The sequence below is a fragment of the Pipistrellus kuhlii genome, unplaced genomic scaffold, assembly GCF_014108245.1.
Source record: "Pipistrellus kuhlii isolate mPipKuh1 unplaced genomic scaffold, mPipKuh1.p scaffold_m20_p_3, whole genome shotgun sequence".
In the NCBI taxonomy this organism is placed as follows: Eukaryota; Metazoa; Chordata; class Mammalia; order Chiroptera; family Vespertilionidae; genus Pipistrellus; species Pipistrellus kuhlii.
In genome coordinates this window covers 82,412,467-82,430,224 of record NW_023425529.1, presented here as the reverse complement: position 1 = coordinate 82,430,224, position 17,758 = coordinate 82,412,467, and the positions used below count along the sequence as shown (strand labels likewise).

At 39.4% G+C, this 17,758-nt stretch overlaps 1 protein-coding gene across 4 annotated transcripts in view; it reads left to right on the top strand.

Moving 5' to 3' along the window:
- Positions 1-17,758, top strand: part of KDM5A (lysine demethylase 5A) — a 100,863-nt gene that overhangs the window by 17,372 nt on the left and 65,733 nt on the right. For all 4 annotated transcript variants that reach the window (XM_045588375.1, XM_036454896.2, XM_036454895.2 and 1 more), the window contains exons 6-10: positions 11,825-11,930; positions 13,153-13,244; positions 13,839-13,997; positions 16,160-16,279; positions 17,188-17,346. In XM_045588375.1, the coding sequence (XP_045444331.1) occupies positions 11,825-11,930; positions 13,153-13,244; positions 13,839-13,997; positions 16,160-16,279; positions 17,188-17,346 (636 nt within the window). The remainder of the gene's footprint in view (positions 1-11,824; positions 11,931-13,152; positions 13,245-13,838; positions 13,998-16,159; positions 16,280-17,187; positions 17,347-17,758) is intronic.

Here is a 17,758-nt window from a genome sequence, read left to right as displayed (position 1 = left end):
CCAGAATGAGCCCGGTATTGGGGTTCAGTTCAGTTGGAAGTGGAGTTGGAGGTGGCGTTCACAGCAGTCCGGAGCCCCAGCCTCCTTCCCATTAGGGCAATCCTGCGGCACAGCCGACCGTCCCTTCTCTGCGCGTAATGTGTACGCTGCCGGGACCTCCTTTCGCCGCTTCCCCGGGGTTCCGACTTACAGCCCAGCTCCCGCTGTGTGAGCCTGGGTCCCCAGGGTCTGGCCTAGAACTGGGGTTCAGAGCAGTCAGAACTGAGGCCCAGCACAGTCGGAGTTTTTATCTCCTTCCCACTAGGGACCGCCAGCCAGGCACTCAGCCTCCCTCCTCTCCGGCTCCGTTCTCTCCACACGTGCGCACCTTGTGTCTTCGTAGCTTTGGCTTTTACAGCTCCTCCGCGCTTCCTTCTGGTTTTCTCCTTGCTTCTCGTTGTAGAATTTCCAGTCAGTTGACTTTCCTGTAGTTCTGGGTAATGTCCATTTTATATTTTAGTTGTATTTTATTGAAATTGTTGTGTGCGGCTGTGGCTAGGTGTTTACCTGTCAGCCATCTTGGAACGACTCCCTCATTTAGCCAATTTAAATTAATCTGAAAACTTGACTATTTTACTGTCAAATTTAATATTTTAACAACAATTTTAGTTTACTCTGTAAATATTAATAGAAAAGATGATATGCATCCTTGAGAAAGCCCTGAGCACTCCCTAGATTTAGGCTGGATTTAGATATAGGGCAGTCACCATCAGCCACTTCTCTGTTGCTTGGGTCTCAGTATGAGCTGTGCCAAGTCTCTTGTTTGTAGCTGGGTCTCAATCTGAGTTGGACCAAATCTGTTTGTTGCCTGGGTCCCGATCTGAGCTGGGTATGGGAAGCGCGAAGCAGCCATGGGACAGGAGACATCCCTCAGAAGGGCGAGTGTTCAAGCCCCTACAGCGTTGGGGGGGTGAGGATCTGTGCCCCACCTCTGTTGGCCCCAAGTCCTCTCCTAATGGCCCTTCGGGGCTGTGCCTGTCTTAGGTTGTCCCTCCCTTGAGGAATCTTACCCATCATTGGGTAACCAGCCATCCTCCGGGCCAAGCAGGGTGATGTGAGGTTCAGTTCTGTCTCCTTGGTAGCTTATGCCCCTATGACCTCCATGCCCAGTACCTGCCTTGGGATCCCCTCGCCTGCTGGCAGCGCCCTGGCATTGATCACATATCTTTGGGAACCCTGGTTTCTTCTCCAGGGAGGTCCCAGCTCACGCCATTGTGCGAGAGACAGATCCATGGTACCAGCCACCACGAGGCTTCAACCTCAGCATGAATTGAAAACTCAAGCAACAGCTGTGGGCAATTGGATTGTGAGAAGAGGGTCCCTCTTTGCAAATAAGGCAAGAAAGGCCAATATAGAATGCTCAAGTACCTTCCCAGTGAAGCTTTCCACACAGTGGAAAGGATTAAATCCTTTCATGTCCTTTTAAATTGCTGCCAAACATTCAAAAATTAGATTTTTAAGTTTGTTTGGAATAATTGTACAATATGCTGTTGTAAAATATCAAAAATTATAATGACATTGTAGAATAATACCATGCAAGGATATTCTTTGTTCTAAGCCAGTGGCAATTCAAATTCAAACTGGCTGTCAAATTTGTTTTTGTATAGACAAGGTCCAGTTACATTCTCTGCACCTCCCAGGAGCAAGTAGTGATATTCCTCTACTTTGGTGCAAGCCAGAAACCTCTCTTTAATTTTACACACAAAGGAGCATTGGTTTGATTTTGTGTCATACAAAAAGGGAAGCTGGGTGGCAGCACCTGTGTAATTATACTTCCTTGCCCCACCCATTTTCCTCCTGGAAGACCAAGGTGCTTAGTGTTATTGGTGACTACATTAGGCAAGGGATCAGCCCACATAAGGGCTTTTACCCATGAAGGGTCAGGAACATTAAGTCCTAAACACTTCCACATTTGTCCCAGGTAATATTACTATACAGATGAATACTGCTAACATGGCAAGAAAGACATTCTACCGTCTTCTTCACCATGCCCCAGGTGTTCTCCGGGCTGTTTCCTGTCCGGCTTGTCCTCCTGCTCATCTTCAGTGAACTGCTTGGAGTCACTGCCCTCTGTAGCTGGAGTAGTTGATTGTCTGCAGCTGCATGGTGTGGCTCCAGGTGGAAGGTCCTCATTAGTCTGGCTAGTTTCTTTCCTGGATCCCTGTTGCAGTTTAATATTTCTAGCAGGAATCCACACTGGTTTGGAAAAATTTTCTGGGAATATACAAGCATACCCTCTGCCAAAGGTTAATAATGGATCAGGTCCCTTCCATAAACCAGATTCGGGATCCTTCCATTTAACTAGACCATTTTCTTTTGTTTTACTCTGATGCCAATGTATTTCCATGGGCGTCCCTCCTTCATCATCACAAGTGAAAAAGTTTAAAGTAATTAAGGCTTGGTGCAGCCTACCCGCAGGTGATTTCTCCATCATCCCACCTTTTTGTTTTTCAAGTTGGGATTTTAGCCGCTGATGCTATCGTTCAATAATGGCCTGTCCTTGGGAATTATATGGTATTCCTGTAATATGCTGAATTTTCCACCTTTTACAAAATTCCTGGAAATGACAGCTTGTGTAAGCAGGCCCATTATCAGTTTTAATAATTTTTGGAATTCCCATGACGGCAAAAGCAGCTAGGCAATGATTAATGACCTGTTTTGCCGTTTCTCCTGTAGATGCAGTAGCCCATAGGACTTTTGAAAAGGTATCTACGGAGACATGTAATGCCCCAAGGCGTCCAAAGGAATTATAATGCGTTACCATCCATTTGCCAGATATAGTCTTTTAGCAAACCTCTGGGGTTGACTCCTGTGTTAGGCCCTTGAGGTAGATGCAACATGCAAGTTGGACACTCCTTAATAATCTGTTTTGCCTGTTGTCGAGTGATTGAGAATTGTTTAGACAACATTTTGGCAGGCTGATGTAAAAGCTGATGAGATTCTAAGGCTTCTTTTAATAAAGCAACCAGTTGATCAGCCTGTGCATTTCCTTTTGTTAAGGGACCAGGTAAGACACTATGAGCCCTGATATGAGTTATATAAAAAGGATATTGTCTCTGTTGTACAATCTGCTGAACTTGTTTGAATAGTAAAAATAAACTTTGGTCACTAAGCCATTTCAACCGGGCAGTTTCAATTCTATTCACTAAGTTTGCAGCATAAAAGGAATCAGAGACAATATTAAGAAGCTCTTGGAAATCCTGCAATGCAGCCTTAATAGCTTCTAGTTCAATTCTTTGTACAGAAGTATGACTGGTCAGTATGACTCGGTCTGAATCTATTGTATGACAGGCAGCTTTCCCATTTGATGATCCATCAGTATCAACAGTTAAAGCTTCAGGAAAAGGTTCCTGCCTAGTATTTTTTGGTATAATGATGGAGGTATTATATAAAAATTATAATAATTTATCTTTTAATAGGTGACAGCTAAGTTCCCCTGAATATCCACTTAACCCAATTTGCCAATTTATATCAGTCTGAAATAACATTTCTAATTGCTTCCCAGTGAGGGGGAGGTAGATACACTGGGGCTCTTCCCCTCTAAGCTGTTTACAACGTTTCCTATTTTGAAATAATAATTGGGCCAATAATTCTACATATGTAACTGCAGTTTTAGAGGATTGATGTCCTAGGTGGATCTATTCAATAATGGCAGGGTAATTTTATTTTGAAAGATGACTCCAGTGGAACTATTTCAGTAGGGTTAATTTGTCCCAATAAAGGCAATTCGGGCTGTACCCGTGCTACTTGGGCTGAGGAAATTGCCTGCTCAACCCTTAGCAACTCATTCCTAGCTTCATCAGTTAATGTTCGGGGAGAAGAAAGATTAGAGTCACTCTAAGTAAACTAAATAAATTTGTCATTTCTCCTGTAGATCTCTTCAGATAAGGTCTTAACCAGTTAATGTCTCCTAATAATTTCTGAAAGTCATTTAAAGTTTTAAGACAATCTTTTCTTATCTCCACCTTCTGAGGCCTAATGCTTTGGTTTTCAATTAAGGTTCCCAAATATTGGAAAGGCATTTCTTTTTGTACCTTCTCTGGGGCAATTCTTAAGCCCCATTTAGGGAGCTCCTCTTCTAATTGGGAGAACATGGCCAAGGTCTGTTCCTCCTGTGGGCTTGCTAAGAGAGAGTCATCCATGTAATGAATAATGTAACATTGGGAATATTTGTCCCTTAAAGGCTGAACAGCTTGAGCCACGTATTTTTGACACAAAGTAGGGCTATTGGCCGTTCCTTGAGGTGAAACCTTCCATTGATATCTTTTCATAGGCTCTATATTAATAGATGGCACTGAAAATGCAAATCTCTTTTTATCTTGAGGTGCCAAAGGAATTGTGAAAAAACAATCCTTAAGATCTACTACTATGAGGGACCAATTTAAAGGATTTGTAAAGATGCTGGAAGTCCAGGTTGTAAAGCTCCCATGGTATGCATAGTAGCATTAACAGCTCTGAGATCATGAAGTTACAAAATGTTTTAAAAAAGATTTTTTTTAGAGAGGGAGGGAGAGGGATAGAGAGTTAGAAATATGGATGAGAGAGAAACATAGATCACCTGCCTCCTACACGCTTCTACTAGGGATGTGCGCACAACCCTTGTACATGCCCTTACTGGAATTAAACCTGGGACCCTTCAGTCTGCAGGCTGATGCTCTATCCACTGAGCCAAACCAGTTAGGGCCAAAATTTATTAAAATGTTTCTTACATACTGTTATATTGGCTGGGCTGTGAGCTTGACATGCTTGCTCTACATGTGTTCCTTGAAAGCTGAAATTACTATTTGTCTTATCAAAAATTAGCAAATTATTGCTTTTCAAAAAATACTTTATTTCAGAGAGGAAGGGAGAGGGAGAGAGAGAAACACCAATGATGAGAGAGAATCACTGATTGGCTGCCTCCTGTACGCCGCCCACAATGGGATTGAGCCTGCAACCCCAGCATGTGCCCTTGACTAGAATTGAACTCAGGACCCACAGCCTGATGCTCTATCCAGTGAGCCAAACTGGCTAGAGCAAGAATTAGCAAGTTCTTAACACCTTTACATAGGAGAATGAATCCCATTATGCCAATAAGTTTCATTATTGGTGACACTAAGTTTGAGCCAGATTTCTCCATTTATAAAGCGCTTATTCTCTTTGTAATAAAAATAATAAATCATGAGAAGGTGTGAATAACCTCTTTTCTAGTTATGATTTATCCAATAATCTTAACATTCATTGATAATCTTTGCTTGAATTAGTTACTATATTGGTGGTTGCAAAATGGATGGTTTTCTAGTTCTATTAATTCTTTGTATATTTATTAGTTATCCTTTTCTTTAAAGAACAACCCATACTTTTTCTTAAGCTATATTTTTCATACAGTAAAATGTATATATTAAATCTACATTTTGATGAATTTTTATACCTTTGGAACCATGACTGTTACTCATTTATATCACTGTAGAGCACATGTGTCAAACACAAGGCCCGCGGGCCAAATCCGTCCCGCCAGGCCTTGCAATATGGCCCGCACCGCGCTGTCATCACTGCACTCAGCTGCGTTTCCATCACAATGACAGTTTATGACTGTTCAGTAAACCATTCGGCCCGAGATTTAGGCTGGATTTTAGATTTTGGCCCCTTCTCTGATTGAGTTCGACACCCCTACTGTAGAGCATGATTTTTTAAATACATGTCTTATAACCTTTTATTTGTTTTTTAAAAATAATTATTTTTCGCCCTGACCAGTTTGGCTCAGTGGATAGAACGTCGGCCTGCGGACTGAAGGGTCCCAGGTTCGATCCCAGTCAAGAGCATTTACCTTGGTTGTGGGCACATTCCCAGAGGGGTGTACAGGAGGCAGCTAATTAACCGTGACTTCCTAATTCACAGGTTGACGCTCAATCACTGAGCCACACTAGTTGGGCCCCTTTATTTCTTGTTTCAAATTTGGCTAATGGGAGCATCTTTAAACTGATTCATGATGTCCTTTTGACCATGTTTCCATCTGTTTTTGAGCACCTATTTAAGCACAGAAAAGGCTCGTTTCCATGCCAGCTTTAGACCTGGAATCAGCCATTTATCCAAAGAATCCTGTGTAATTTTATTGGGAAATGGTATTTAGAAACCAAAATCTAAGCACAAAGTGTGTTTGTTCCTACTAGGATACATTATTTATAGACTCTTTTTAGTGGTCAGGGCTGGGAAGTAAAATTGAAAGACATTGTGACTTTATATTTTAAGCTCATACTGATAATTTCACTTCTAATCCAATATCACAAAATTCTTTTGGTTTTTGTTGTAGTTATTTTCCTAGCATTTTCCATTGGTAATTTAATTCTTTTATTTTTATTCTTTTGTTTTGATTGATATGTTTGAAACTATAAAGTTCTTGTGATCCCTGCTTTAATTTGTTCCAGAAATTCTGATATATAGCCTTTTCATTATCATTTTAAAATGATTAGTTTTTCATAGAAAGTTAAATTCCAGGTGGTAGGGCCTTTTGATTTTAATTTTATTATTTCAATTGTTTTATTCCAAAGAGATCAGGTAATTTTTCCCCCCTGCTTTTTGGAACTGTATTGCCTATCTATAAAGATTGTTGTTAGGATTAACTGAGTAAAATATTTTGATATGGCACATACTGCTAGCTTTTATTATTATGTATACTTTGCTCTGGTAGGGGTAAAGGATGTGTTTAACATTGAATTAACTGTATAAGTTGATAAGTATAGCCAAATCAGTTTACTAAAGTTAAAAAATAAATTTTGGAAATGTCATTTGTTTGGTTTGATTCTTTTTTCTTTTTTTTTTTTAAATTTTATTTTATATTTTATTGATTTTACACAGAGAGGAATTGAGAGGGACAGAGTTAGAAACATCGATGAGAGAGAAACATCGACCAGCTGCCTCTTGCACACCCCACACTGGGGATGTGCTCGCAACCAAGGTACATGCCCTTGACCGGAATCGAACCCGGGACCCTTCAGTCCGTAGGCCGACGCTCTATCCACTGAGCCAAACCAGTCCCGGCTGTTTGGTTTGATTCTTATATGATCCTTTATTAGTCTGATCTGCATATGTCAGCTGTTGTGTTGCCATAGATTTATAAAGAAGTCTGTACTATATCCTGTTTTATTTTTTATTAGCTAAGTATATTTTAATTAATTAATTAATTACCTAATACCTGCAGTTTATTTTACAGGAAACGTTTTTTAAGAGTGAGATTATCTTTTTTTGCCGAAACCGGTTTGGCTCAGTGGATAGAGCGTCAGCCTGCGGACTGAAAGGTCTCAGGTTCTATTCCGGTCAAGGGCATGTACCTTGGTTGGTTGCGGGCACATCTCCAGTAGGGGGTGTGCAAGAGGCAGCTGATTGATGATTCTCTCTCATTGATGTTTCTAACTCTCTAACCTTCTCTCTTCCTCTCTGTAAAAAAATCTAAAATATTTTAAAAAAAGGGGAGATTATCTTTTTAAAAAAAATTATTTGTTTAAAGTATTATGCATGTCTCCTTTTTTCCCCATTGGCCTCTCCCCAGTCTTTCATCCCCCCACCCCCCAGCACATGCTGTCATTACTGTCTGTGTCCATGGGTTCTGCTTATATACATGCATACAAGTCCTTCGGTTGATCACTTCCCCTCCCCATGCCTTCACTGAGGGTGGATGGTCTGTTCGATGCTTCTATGTCTCTGGATCTATTTTAGTTCATCAGTTTATGTTGTTCATTATATTCCACAAATGAGTAAGATCATGTAATATTTAAATATTTATTTTTTATTGATTTCAGAGAGGAAGGGAGAGGGAGAAATAGAAACATCAATGATGAGAGAGAATCATTGATTAGCTGCCTCTTGCACACCCTCACTGGGAATTGAGCCCCCAACTCAGACATGTACCCTGAGCAGGAATTAAACCGTGACCTCCTGGTTCATAGGTCAACACTCAACCATTGAACCATGCTGGCCCACCTTGACTAAGTATATTTTAAATTGATTTTGATTACTTACTTAGTGTCCATTCAGAGATTATGCCTATAATGGCAGTTTCGCCAAGATGCTCTCCAAACGATAGTAGCTTAAACTTTAAAAACATAGTTTTCACATAAGGACATATTTCTCACATAAAAATTTCAGAGATATAAGTAGTTCTAGGATTGATAACAGCAACTGCCCATTATCTTCAAGGGTTCAGCCTCTCCATCTTTCTGCTTTGTTTTCTTCATTGTATGGATGATATATCTCCTCCTGATTGCTGTGTGGCTGCTGCATAGTCCAGCACCAAACTTTCACCAGCCTGAGTCTCTAGCAGTAGGAAAGGAAGTTGGGGCAAAAAGGCTTACTCTTTGAGAAGCTTCCTCTTTTATTAGAAGACTAGAGGCTCGGTGCATGAAATTGTGCATGGGTGGGGTCCCTTAGGTTGGCCTGTGGAGATCCGGTCCCAGTCTGTGCCCCCAGCCTTGTAGCCTGGCACCCTGGCTTGCTCCACTATCCCGTCTGTGGGACGATTGGTCTGTGGGACGATTGGTCGGGGCCAAGAGCTGGGCCCCCATCTCTCGGCTCCTTCAGTGCCTGGGAGCCAGACTATGGCCCTGTCCCCTGCTGCTGCCATCTCTGGTCATCATATGTGTGTAATTGGCTGAGTGATTTGGCCCCTGCTAGCACCCGCCTTGGCCTGGCGCCACCTGTTAACCCGCTCCACGATCCTGGCAGAGTCCTGCTCTCATTGGGGCTCATCGGGGCCTGCACTGTGTTGCCAACCCCCTTCCCCGCCATGTTCTGCACTGTCCCCTGGTGGTCAGTTCACGTCATAGCGAGCAGTTGAACTCCTGGTCTCTTGGTTGAACGACTGCCTGAAGGGACAATTTGCATATTAGGCTTTTATTATATAGGATAAAAATCTTTCCCAGAGCCCTCCAGTAGATTTTTCTTATGTCTTGTTAGCTAAACCAAGATAACATTCCCATCCCTAGCTAGGTCATCACCAACAGAGAGAAATGGCATTGACATAATTGGCATACAGCAATTATCTTCATCTGTTGGGATGGGCATTTTGCTTCCTAATCAGAGTTTGTGTTCATTAGCAAGTTAGAAGTGAGGCTTACTATGGAGTTATCTATATTATAATCAGTTACTACCACTACTGTCTATCTCTGGAGATAACCTAATCGGCAACTGTGCTTTTTTGAAAAATTTTCTTTTGTGGAAAGGAATCTGGGTGTTACATAGTGTGCTTTTATTTATTTATTTATTTTTATTTATTTATTTATTTAAATCTTTATTGTCCAGATTATTACAAATGTGATCCTCTTCCCCCCTCAATTGCTCCCCTCCACCAGGTTCCCACCCCACCCTCTGTCCTTCCCCATCCCCCATTGTCCTCATCTATAGGCGCACAGTTTTTGTTCAGTCTCTTCCCGCACCACCACTCCCCTTTTCCCCCAGAATCGTCAGTCCACTCCCCTTCCATACCTCTGATTCTATTATATTCACCATATAATATTGTTCATCAGATTTTTTTTTAATTCCCTTGGTCTTTAGATTCACTTGTTGTTCATAATTTTTATCTTTATTTTCTTCCTCTTCCTAAATAACCCCCTTCAGCAGTTCATATAATTCTGGTTTGGCGGTGATGAACTCTTTTAGCTTTTTTTTTATTAGTGAAGCTCTTTATCTGGTCTTCAATTCTGAGTGTTAGCTTTGCTGGGTAGAGTATTTTTGGCTGTAGGTTCTTGCTATTCATCACCTTGAATATTTCTTGCCATTCCCGTCTGGCCTGCATGGTTTCTGTTGAGAAATCAGCTGACAGTCGTATGGGTGCTCCTTTATAGGTAACTACCTGCTTTTCTCTTGCTGCTTTTAATATTCTCTCTTTGTCTTTTGCCCTTGGAATTTTAATTATGATGTGTCTTGGTGTGGTCCTCTTTGGATTCCTTTTGTTTGGGGTTCTGCTGGCTTCCTGGACTTGTAAGTCTATTTCTTTCCCCAGGTGGGGGAAGTTTTCTGTCACTATTTCTTCCAGTATTCTTTCGGTATCTTGCTCTCTCTCTTCTTCTGGAATCCCCATAATTCCGATGCTGGTTCGCTTGATGCTGTCCCAGAGGTTTCTTACACTATCTTCAACTTTCTGGATTCTCTTATCTTCTCTCTTCTGCAGAGGAGTGTCCTCTGGCTCTTTGTGTTCTAATTCTTTGTCTTGATTCTTGCGATCTTCCAGTCTGTTTTTAGCACTCTGTGTAATATTTTTTATTTCAGACAATGTTTTCTTTATTTCTAGTTGATCCCTTTTCATATCCTCATAGGTCTCGTTTATTTTATCGGCCTTTTTTAGGATATTTTTGAATAATTTTATAACTGTAGTTTTGAACTCAATGTCCAATCTTTTCTTTTCCTCCATCTCCTTCCTTTGTGTCCTTCCTCTTGTCTGCATTTTAGTTGTTTTTCCCTGATTTGATGGAATAGCTTTGTGTGCTAGGTGTTCTGGTAGAGCCCAGTAGCACAGCCTTCCCAGTTACCTGCGGTGGACAGACTTGGTGTAGCCCTTGTTGTTAAGCCTTGCTTATTGTTGGTATCACTGGGAAGCGTTGATTTCCAAGCCAATTGGCTGTGAGGATCAGCAGAGTCTCAGCTCTTAGGGCTTCTGGACTCCGCTTGGATAGGGAGGGGTCTCGGGGTGGCACAATCTTTGGTTCCCTGTCAGTCTCACCTTAGAAAAGTCCTGTTCGCGGAGAGTTTTGGAAGATTGGTTGCAGGCGCGCACACCTCTTTGGTAAAGGCACAGACAAGCTTTGGCTTCAGGCCAGACCTTCCTTAGAGAAAGCCAGCCGCTGGGAGAGCTTCTGTGTTCAGCCACAGATGGGGCGGAGTCTCAAGTTGGTGCAGGCAAACTTTGTTTTCCCTTAGGCTCCTCCCCAAGTCCCGCAGTAATGGCCTCTGGCTTCACACACCTCTGAGAGATCTCTGCCCACTGCCTGACAGTCTGGCCTTTCCCTGTCTGGGGGCGTCTATCGGCGCAATAGGCTGATTCTGTTTTCTTCTCAAACAAGAAAGCCAGCCACGCGTTAGCTGTCCGCCCTCTCTGCGCGCTGGGAGTAAGCCAGTAGCGAACTCAGCCCGTGCTAGGAGTAAGCCAGCGGCAATCTCCGTCCGGCCCTTCCTCTCCCCGCGCCAGGAGTAAGCCAGCGCTTTTTCGCGCACACAGTTCTCTGTACCTTCACAGTTCCTGAAGTTCAGCGTGCCTTCTCTCTCCTGCTCAGATGGCAGAGCCTCCTCTCAGCTAGCCATCTGGCGCTTCAGGGCAATGCCTCCCCTGTTTTCCAGTTCTAAATTCAAATTTGTTGTGGTAGGCTGCATTTGGGTGTCTACCCTATGCTGCCATCTTGGTTTCTCCCATAGTGTGCTTTTAAAAAATATATATTTTATTGATTTTTTACAGAGAGGAAGGAGAGGGATAGAGAGAAACATTGAAGAGAGAGAAACATCAGTCAGTTGCTTCCTGCATACTCTCCTTTGAGGATGTGCCTACAACCAAGGTACATGCCCTTGACTGGAATCAAACTGGGACCCTTGAGTCTGCAGGCCGACACTCTATCCACTGAGCCAAACTGGTTAGGGCTTGAATAGTGTTTTGGTGACGAGTGCTTAACTGTTGTAATGAGGCAGTGATTGGATTTAGAGAAGAAATAATTTTTTTCTTCATTTTTGAAGAGGACCGTGAAGCATTATTTCTTTGATTAGAAATAATGTATGAATCAGAATAGAGAGAATAACTAGACTAACATGTCTTATTTTTTATTTTTAGTCAGAATCTGGAGACGTGAATAAAAACACAGAACTGAAGAAACTTCGAATTTTTGGGGCTGGGCCTAAGGTCGTGGGCCTGGCAATGGGAACAAAAGATAAAGAAGGTAAAAATCTGTTGTTTGGGGAGGGTATGTACGGGGGGGGGGAGGGATTGGTATATGTACAAAAATAATAATTTAATTAAAAAAATATATTATAAAAAAAATCTGTTGTTTGGTCATGAAAAGAAATAAGGTATAACAGTGAGGTTATAGCAAGATTCAAATGATATTTGAGTTGCAGTCTGCCTTGGGATTTTCCTAAGACATGTAAACTTGCAACTTGGTTCCTAGAGAAGTCATTTAAGGTGTGAGGAGCCATATTAGGTTGAATTTTTATAATATTTTGGGAGATAAATTTTCCTTCTCTCTTTTAATATGTGGCACAGAGATTTATTCGAAAGGCTAGTTTATGAGAGAATGGTGAAATTAATGGTTCTCACCTGGTGATCTAAGTCTTGTAACTTTTAAATTCAAAGAGAAATAGAGGATTCTCTGGCCTTTGTATCAAAATATAGTAGGGGAGAACTTATGATTTATATTCTTACTATAATTTTGATATTTTTCTGTAAGTCATGATATATTTTATACTTCTTTGTTTGAGGAAAGCCTGTTAATCACATCTTAACATGTTTGAAAGTTTTAATTAGTAAAATTACTAATGCAAACATCAAGTTCCATCTTTACCTATAGGTACATGTCAGTTTTAAAACTCAATTTAACAAAGATTGCATTATATCTATTTTTAATGCGTAAGAATTTAATGAAATACTATAATCACAAATCATATTAACTATGCATTTTGTGATATTTATTAACTCATACTTCAGATTGTGCACTGAACTCTGGAGGATCACTCTCAAAAAGTTCAGTGTGATAGGATTTAATACATTATAATGTTTTAAGAATTAAGCATTTTGATTATTATTTCCATTCTTTTAATAATTGTATTATCTGGCATTGATCATAAAACTAGTCTCAAATTAGTCCCTGATAAGTACTTCATATAGTCAGTATAGAATTAGTAGTTAAGATCTCTGGAGTTTGATTGCCTGGATTGGAATCCCAATCTGCCATTGACTGGCTGTGTGATTTTGGGCAAGTTATGTAATTTCTCTGTACTTCAGATTATTTATCTTCAATGGGGGGATAATAGTTTTTTACCTCATAGTGTTGTGAGATTTTAAATAATTTAAATAATTTTAAAATAATGTTAAATAGTGTCTGGTCCAGAGTAAGCTCTCAACATTAGTTTTTGCTATTATTATATAACTATTTTTATTTTAAGATGAGGTCTCCCGAAGACGAAAAGTTACCAACAGGTCAGACGCATTTAACATGCAAATGAGACAACGGAAAGGAACTCTCTCTGTTAACTTTGTAAGTGTTCTGAGATGTGTCAGGAGGGAAAGGATTTTTATTTAGTTTTGTACTTTTTACCTTGCTCTAGTATCTTAGCATGCCATTTAGTTAATTAATTGGGTTAGGAGAGTTAATGGTGAACCTGAAGTTGCAGCTTTGGTTATGTAATGCTAATCTGACTTTGTTTCATATACATAGATTGTTCCCCTAACTCGTAGACTTGTGTGTAAGAGAATGAATATGAATCTGTAAATCCTTGAGCTGTATTATAGACAGTGCTCAGTATTCATTCTCTAACAGTATTTGTTTATAGGAAAGATGACATGGTATATTTTATAAAGATGACATGGTATATAGTTGACTTTCAAGAACCCTAGATTTGTAGTCTTTCTTTATTCTAATAACTTAATATACTCATTAACTTTCCTATAGAAGCTCAGGAAGTTTAGGACGTTTTATGAAAAGCTAAGAACAATTATTTAAATATTCAGGATTTAAGTTGTATTTACTTTTTATTGTACATTATTTTGTTTCAATTAAGGAGTTCTTGGTAAAATTTTAACATTACTTATTATAGAAAATAGACTTTTATTTTACTTTGTTTTTTAACAGGTTGATCTCTATGTTTGTATGTTTTGTGGTCGAGGAAATAATGAAGATAAATTGCTTTTGTGTGATGGATGTGATGACAGCTATCATACATTTTGTTTAATTCCCCCACTACCTGATGTGCCCAAAGGAGATTGGAGGTGTCCTAAATGCGTTGCTGAGGTACAATTTTTAGATTTAAAAAAATATATATATATTTTATTGATTTTTTTTTTTTTTTTAGCAGAGAGGAAGAAAGAGGGATAGGGAGTTAGAAACATCAGTGAGAGAGAAACATCAATCAGTTGCCTCCTGCACATCCCCTACTGGGGATGTGCCTGCAACCAAGGTACATACCCTTGACTGGAATCTAACCTGGGACCCTTGAGTCCGCAGGTTGACACTCCATCTATTGAGCCAAACCAGTTAGGGCTAAGGATACTTTTTAAACTAAGAACAATAACACATGCATACGCTCATATAGTAAACACATTCCCAAAAGCTTCTTCCACTCTGTTTTTGTTCTTTGCTGTTTAAAATCTCCAGAATTTTTAAAGAGAGAGATTGAATGGAACTGTAAAAATTGTAATGTGACAGCTTGCTTTTCAAAAAATTTTTTCTGACTATGGCTTAACAGTTCTGTTTATTGCTGCAAATGAATGAGACTTTTGCTCAGAATTTTTATATTCCTGGAAAATAATAAAAATAAAGAAAGGAGCCGAAACCGGTTTGGTTCAGTGGATAGAGTGTCGGTCTGCGGACTGAAAGGTCCTGGGTTCAATTCCAGTCAAGGGCATGTACCTTGGTTGTGGACACATCCCCATTGGGGGGTGTGCAGGAGGCAGCTGATCAATATTTCTCTCTCATCGATGTTTCTAGCTTCCTATCCCTCTCTCTTCCTCTCTGTATAAACTCAATAAAATACATTTAAAAAAGAAAAATAAAGGATGTAGGTTATTTTTTCTATTTTATATTTAATTAATTATTTTATTATTTTATTTTATTTAATCTTTATTGTTGAAAGTATTACATAAGTCCCTCTTTCCCCCCCATTGACCCCTTATAGCCTGCTCCCATCCCTTGCCCACCCTGTTATCTGTGTCTATATGTTATACATATATGCATACAAGTTTTTTGTTTGATTTCTTCCCCACTCACCCAGCCTCTCTAAGATCCCACAGTCTATTCCATGCTTCTTTGTATCTGGATCTATTTTGTTCAGTTTACTTTGTTCATTAGATTCCACATGTGAGTGAGATTATGTGATACTTGTTTTCTTCTGGCTTATTTCGCTTAGTATGGTACTCTATTTTTATTTATTTTTTAAACTTTATATTTTTTCATTGATTTCAGAGAGACGGAGAGGGAGAGAGAGATAGAAATATCACTGATGAGACAGAATCATTGATTGGCTGCCTCTTGCATGCCCCCTACTGGGAATCGAGCCCACAACCTGGGCATGTGCCCTTGATTAGAATCAAACCTAGGACTCTTCAGTCCACAGACAGATGCTCTGTCCAGTGAGCCAAACCAGCTAGGGATATTTTTCTTTCTTAATTTAAACAACAACAATAACAAAAATCCCATTAGACCTGAAACTCTAAAACGTAGGTATTATGCATTCAGTTTTCATACTACCAAATAAACTGTTAGCTTGTTTAAATTTTTATTTGATTGTAAAATTTTCTTATTGAAAGATTATAATGATGTCATTGTCATAAAATGCTTAGTCTGTTTACTTATTTTTAACAAAATATGGAAGGATATTGAAGAAAAGGAATTGGCTGGATGTATATAGATGTATTCAGAGGTCTTTTATGACCTTGAATTATTACTTATTCATCTCAAGTAGGTTAGATGATTCAGAAGCAGTTCTATGCTGAGTATTTGTGTGAAGATATTTATAATGATGATTGATAGTGTGAAAAAAACATTCTTCTAGCTAGATATTCTAGCAATCTAGTGGATACACCTTTATCCGTCATCTCTCCTTCCTCCATGAACATTTATTTATATTCTCTACAGCTAGATGCACTAATATACTGAGAAAAATAGGCATCCCTAGGCTTGATGCAAATGAGTAGTCCTATTGTTTGTCATAGTGCCAGACTCCAAAATTTAAATGTGTCTTATCCAATTTTCTATTGGAAGACTGCAAAAAATGCAGAGAGGTTCTAGAACATTGTCTCCTAATTCCATATTGAAAGTAATTAATGCTTGTTTTGTTTTGGTTGATTGGATTAGCTTTACCTAGGGAAATGATCAAAGAAGCTAGTATCAGAGAACCATAATACTATATTCAGTTCTGTTTCAGTGAGTTAATCTTAGATATTTTTTCTTCCTAGGAATGTAATAAACCTCGAGAAGCCTTTGGATTTGAACAGGCTGTACGAGAGTATACACTTCAGAGCTTTGGAGAGATGGCAGATAATTTTAAGTCTGACTATTTCAATATGCCAGTCCATGTGAGTATCTATTGTATATTTAGTCAGTTTGGGAAGGTATGAAGTCCAAAGCTTTTGGTTTGCTTTCTGTTTATTTTATTTTGTAGAAAACAGGGACAGTTTGTAAAAGATGATAGATCACCATATCTAAAGACTAGGGGCCTGCCATCTGTTTCAGTTTCTTTCACTCACTAATGTGGCAGTGTGCACTCACCGGTTAAGAAAAAATACTTGATCATAAAATTGTTTACTTAACTCACTGCATAATCTTTTATAGAAAAGCATGGAATACGTGGTAGTTGCTGCTTTCGTTTTGTTAGTTATTTGTAATATAAGGTTTGCTTCTTTTCCTAGGGAATCTTGGGATTTTAAAAAATGCTATTATTGATTTTTAGAGAGAGAGGAAGGGAGAGGAATAGAGAGATAGAAACATCAATGCTGCCTCTTTGCATGAGGCCCCACCACCCCCGGGGATTGAGGCCACAACCTAAGCCTGTACCCTGACTGGGAATCGAACCATGACCTCCTGGTTCCTGAGTTGACGCTCAACCAATGAGCCACATTGGCCAGGCAGGATCTTGGACTTTTAAAAACCCCTATAAAAATTTTGCCAAAGCTCTTAAAATTAAGCCTTGATTTTTGTGTTTCCTTTTTCCTCTTAGATGTCCTAGGTCATCTTTAGTCTTTAGGAAGTAGCTTGCAAAAAATGGCAATTCAAGTTCACTATATTTTTCTGGACATTTAAGTTGTCTTTTGTTTTTCCCTATCCTCGGTGGAAAAGGCTAGGACCCAGTGTTTTTAGCTCTTGGACAGAATAAGTTTTCTTTTTTAATCATGGGTTTGTGTTAAACTTGATTTGTGTATTTATGTTATAGTGGATTCTGGTTATAGTAAGTTAGTAATATATAATCTTTGTTTTCCTTGTGTAGATGGTTCCCACAGAATTAGTAGAAAAGGAATTTTGGCGGCTGGTGAGCAGCATTGAAGAAGATGTTATTGTAGAGTATGGGGCTGATATTTCCTCAAAAGACTTTGGAAGTGGATTTCCTGTAAAGGATGGTCGGAGAAAGATGCTGCCAGAAGAAGAGGTGCATAGCAGATAGTAGTCTAAATTTCTCCTCACCCCTAGCCGATTTAGTCTTTGCATAGTAGAAAACTGTGTTTATTATTAATCATAAGGGACCATGTTTGTTTAAAATATTAAATATGAAAGAATTCAAAGTACCTTTAAATATTATTTGCTTTTCAAAACCAATGTGTGGGTTTGGATTTATGGCTGGCCTGTCCCCTGGGTCTCATAGTGCTCATGCCAGAGCAAATCTGTGGCCTTCAACCTGACCTTTGCATGTAGGCTGCTTCTACACAGTAGAAAAAATAAAATAAAATAAAAACCAATTTAACTAGTTTAATACTTCAACCCTATTTGAATAATTTTACCTAGTTCTTTCTGTTTGAAAATCTAGATGGTGATTTAGGATTTTTAAAAAAATTATATTTCAT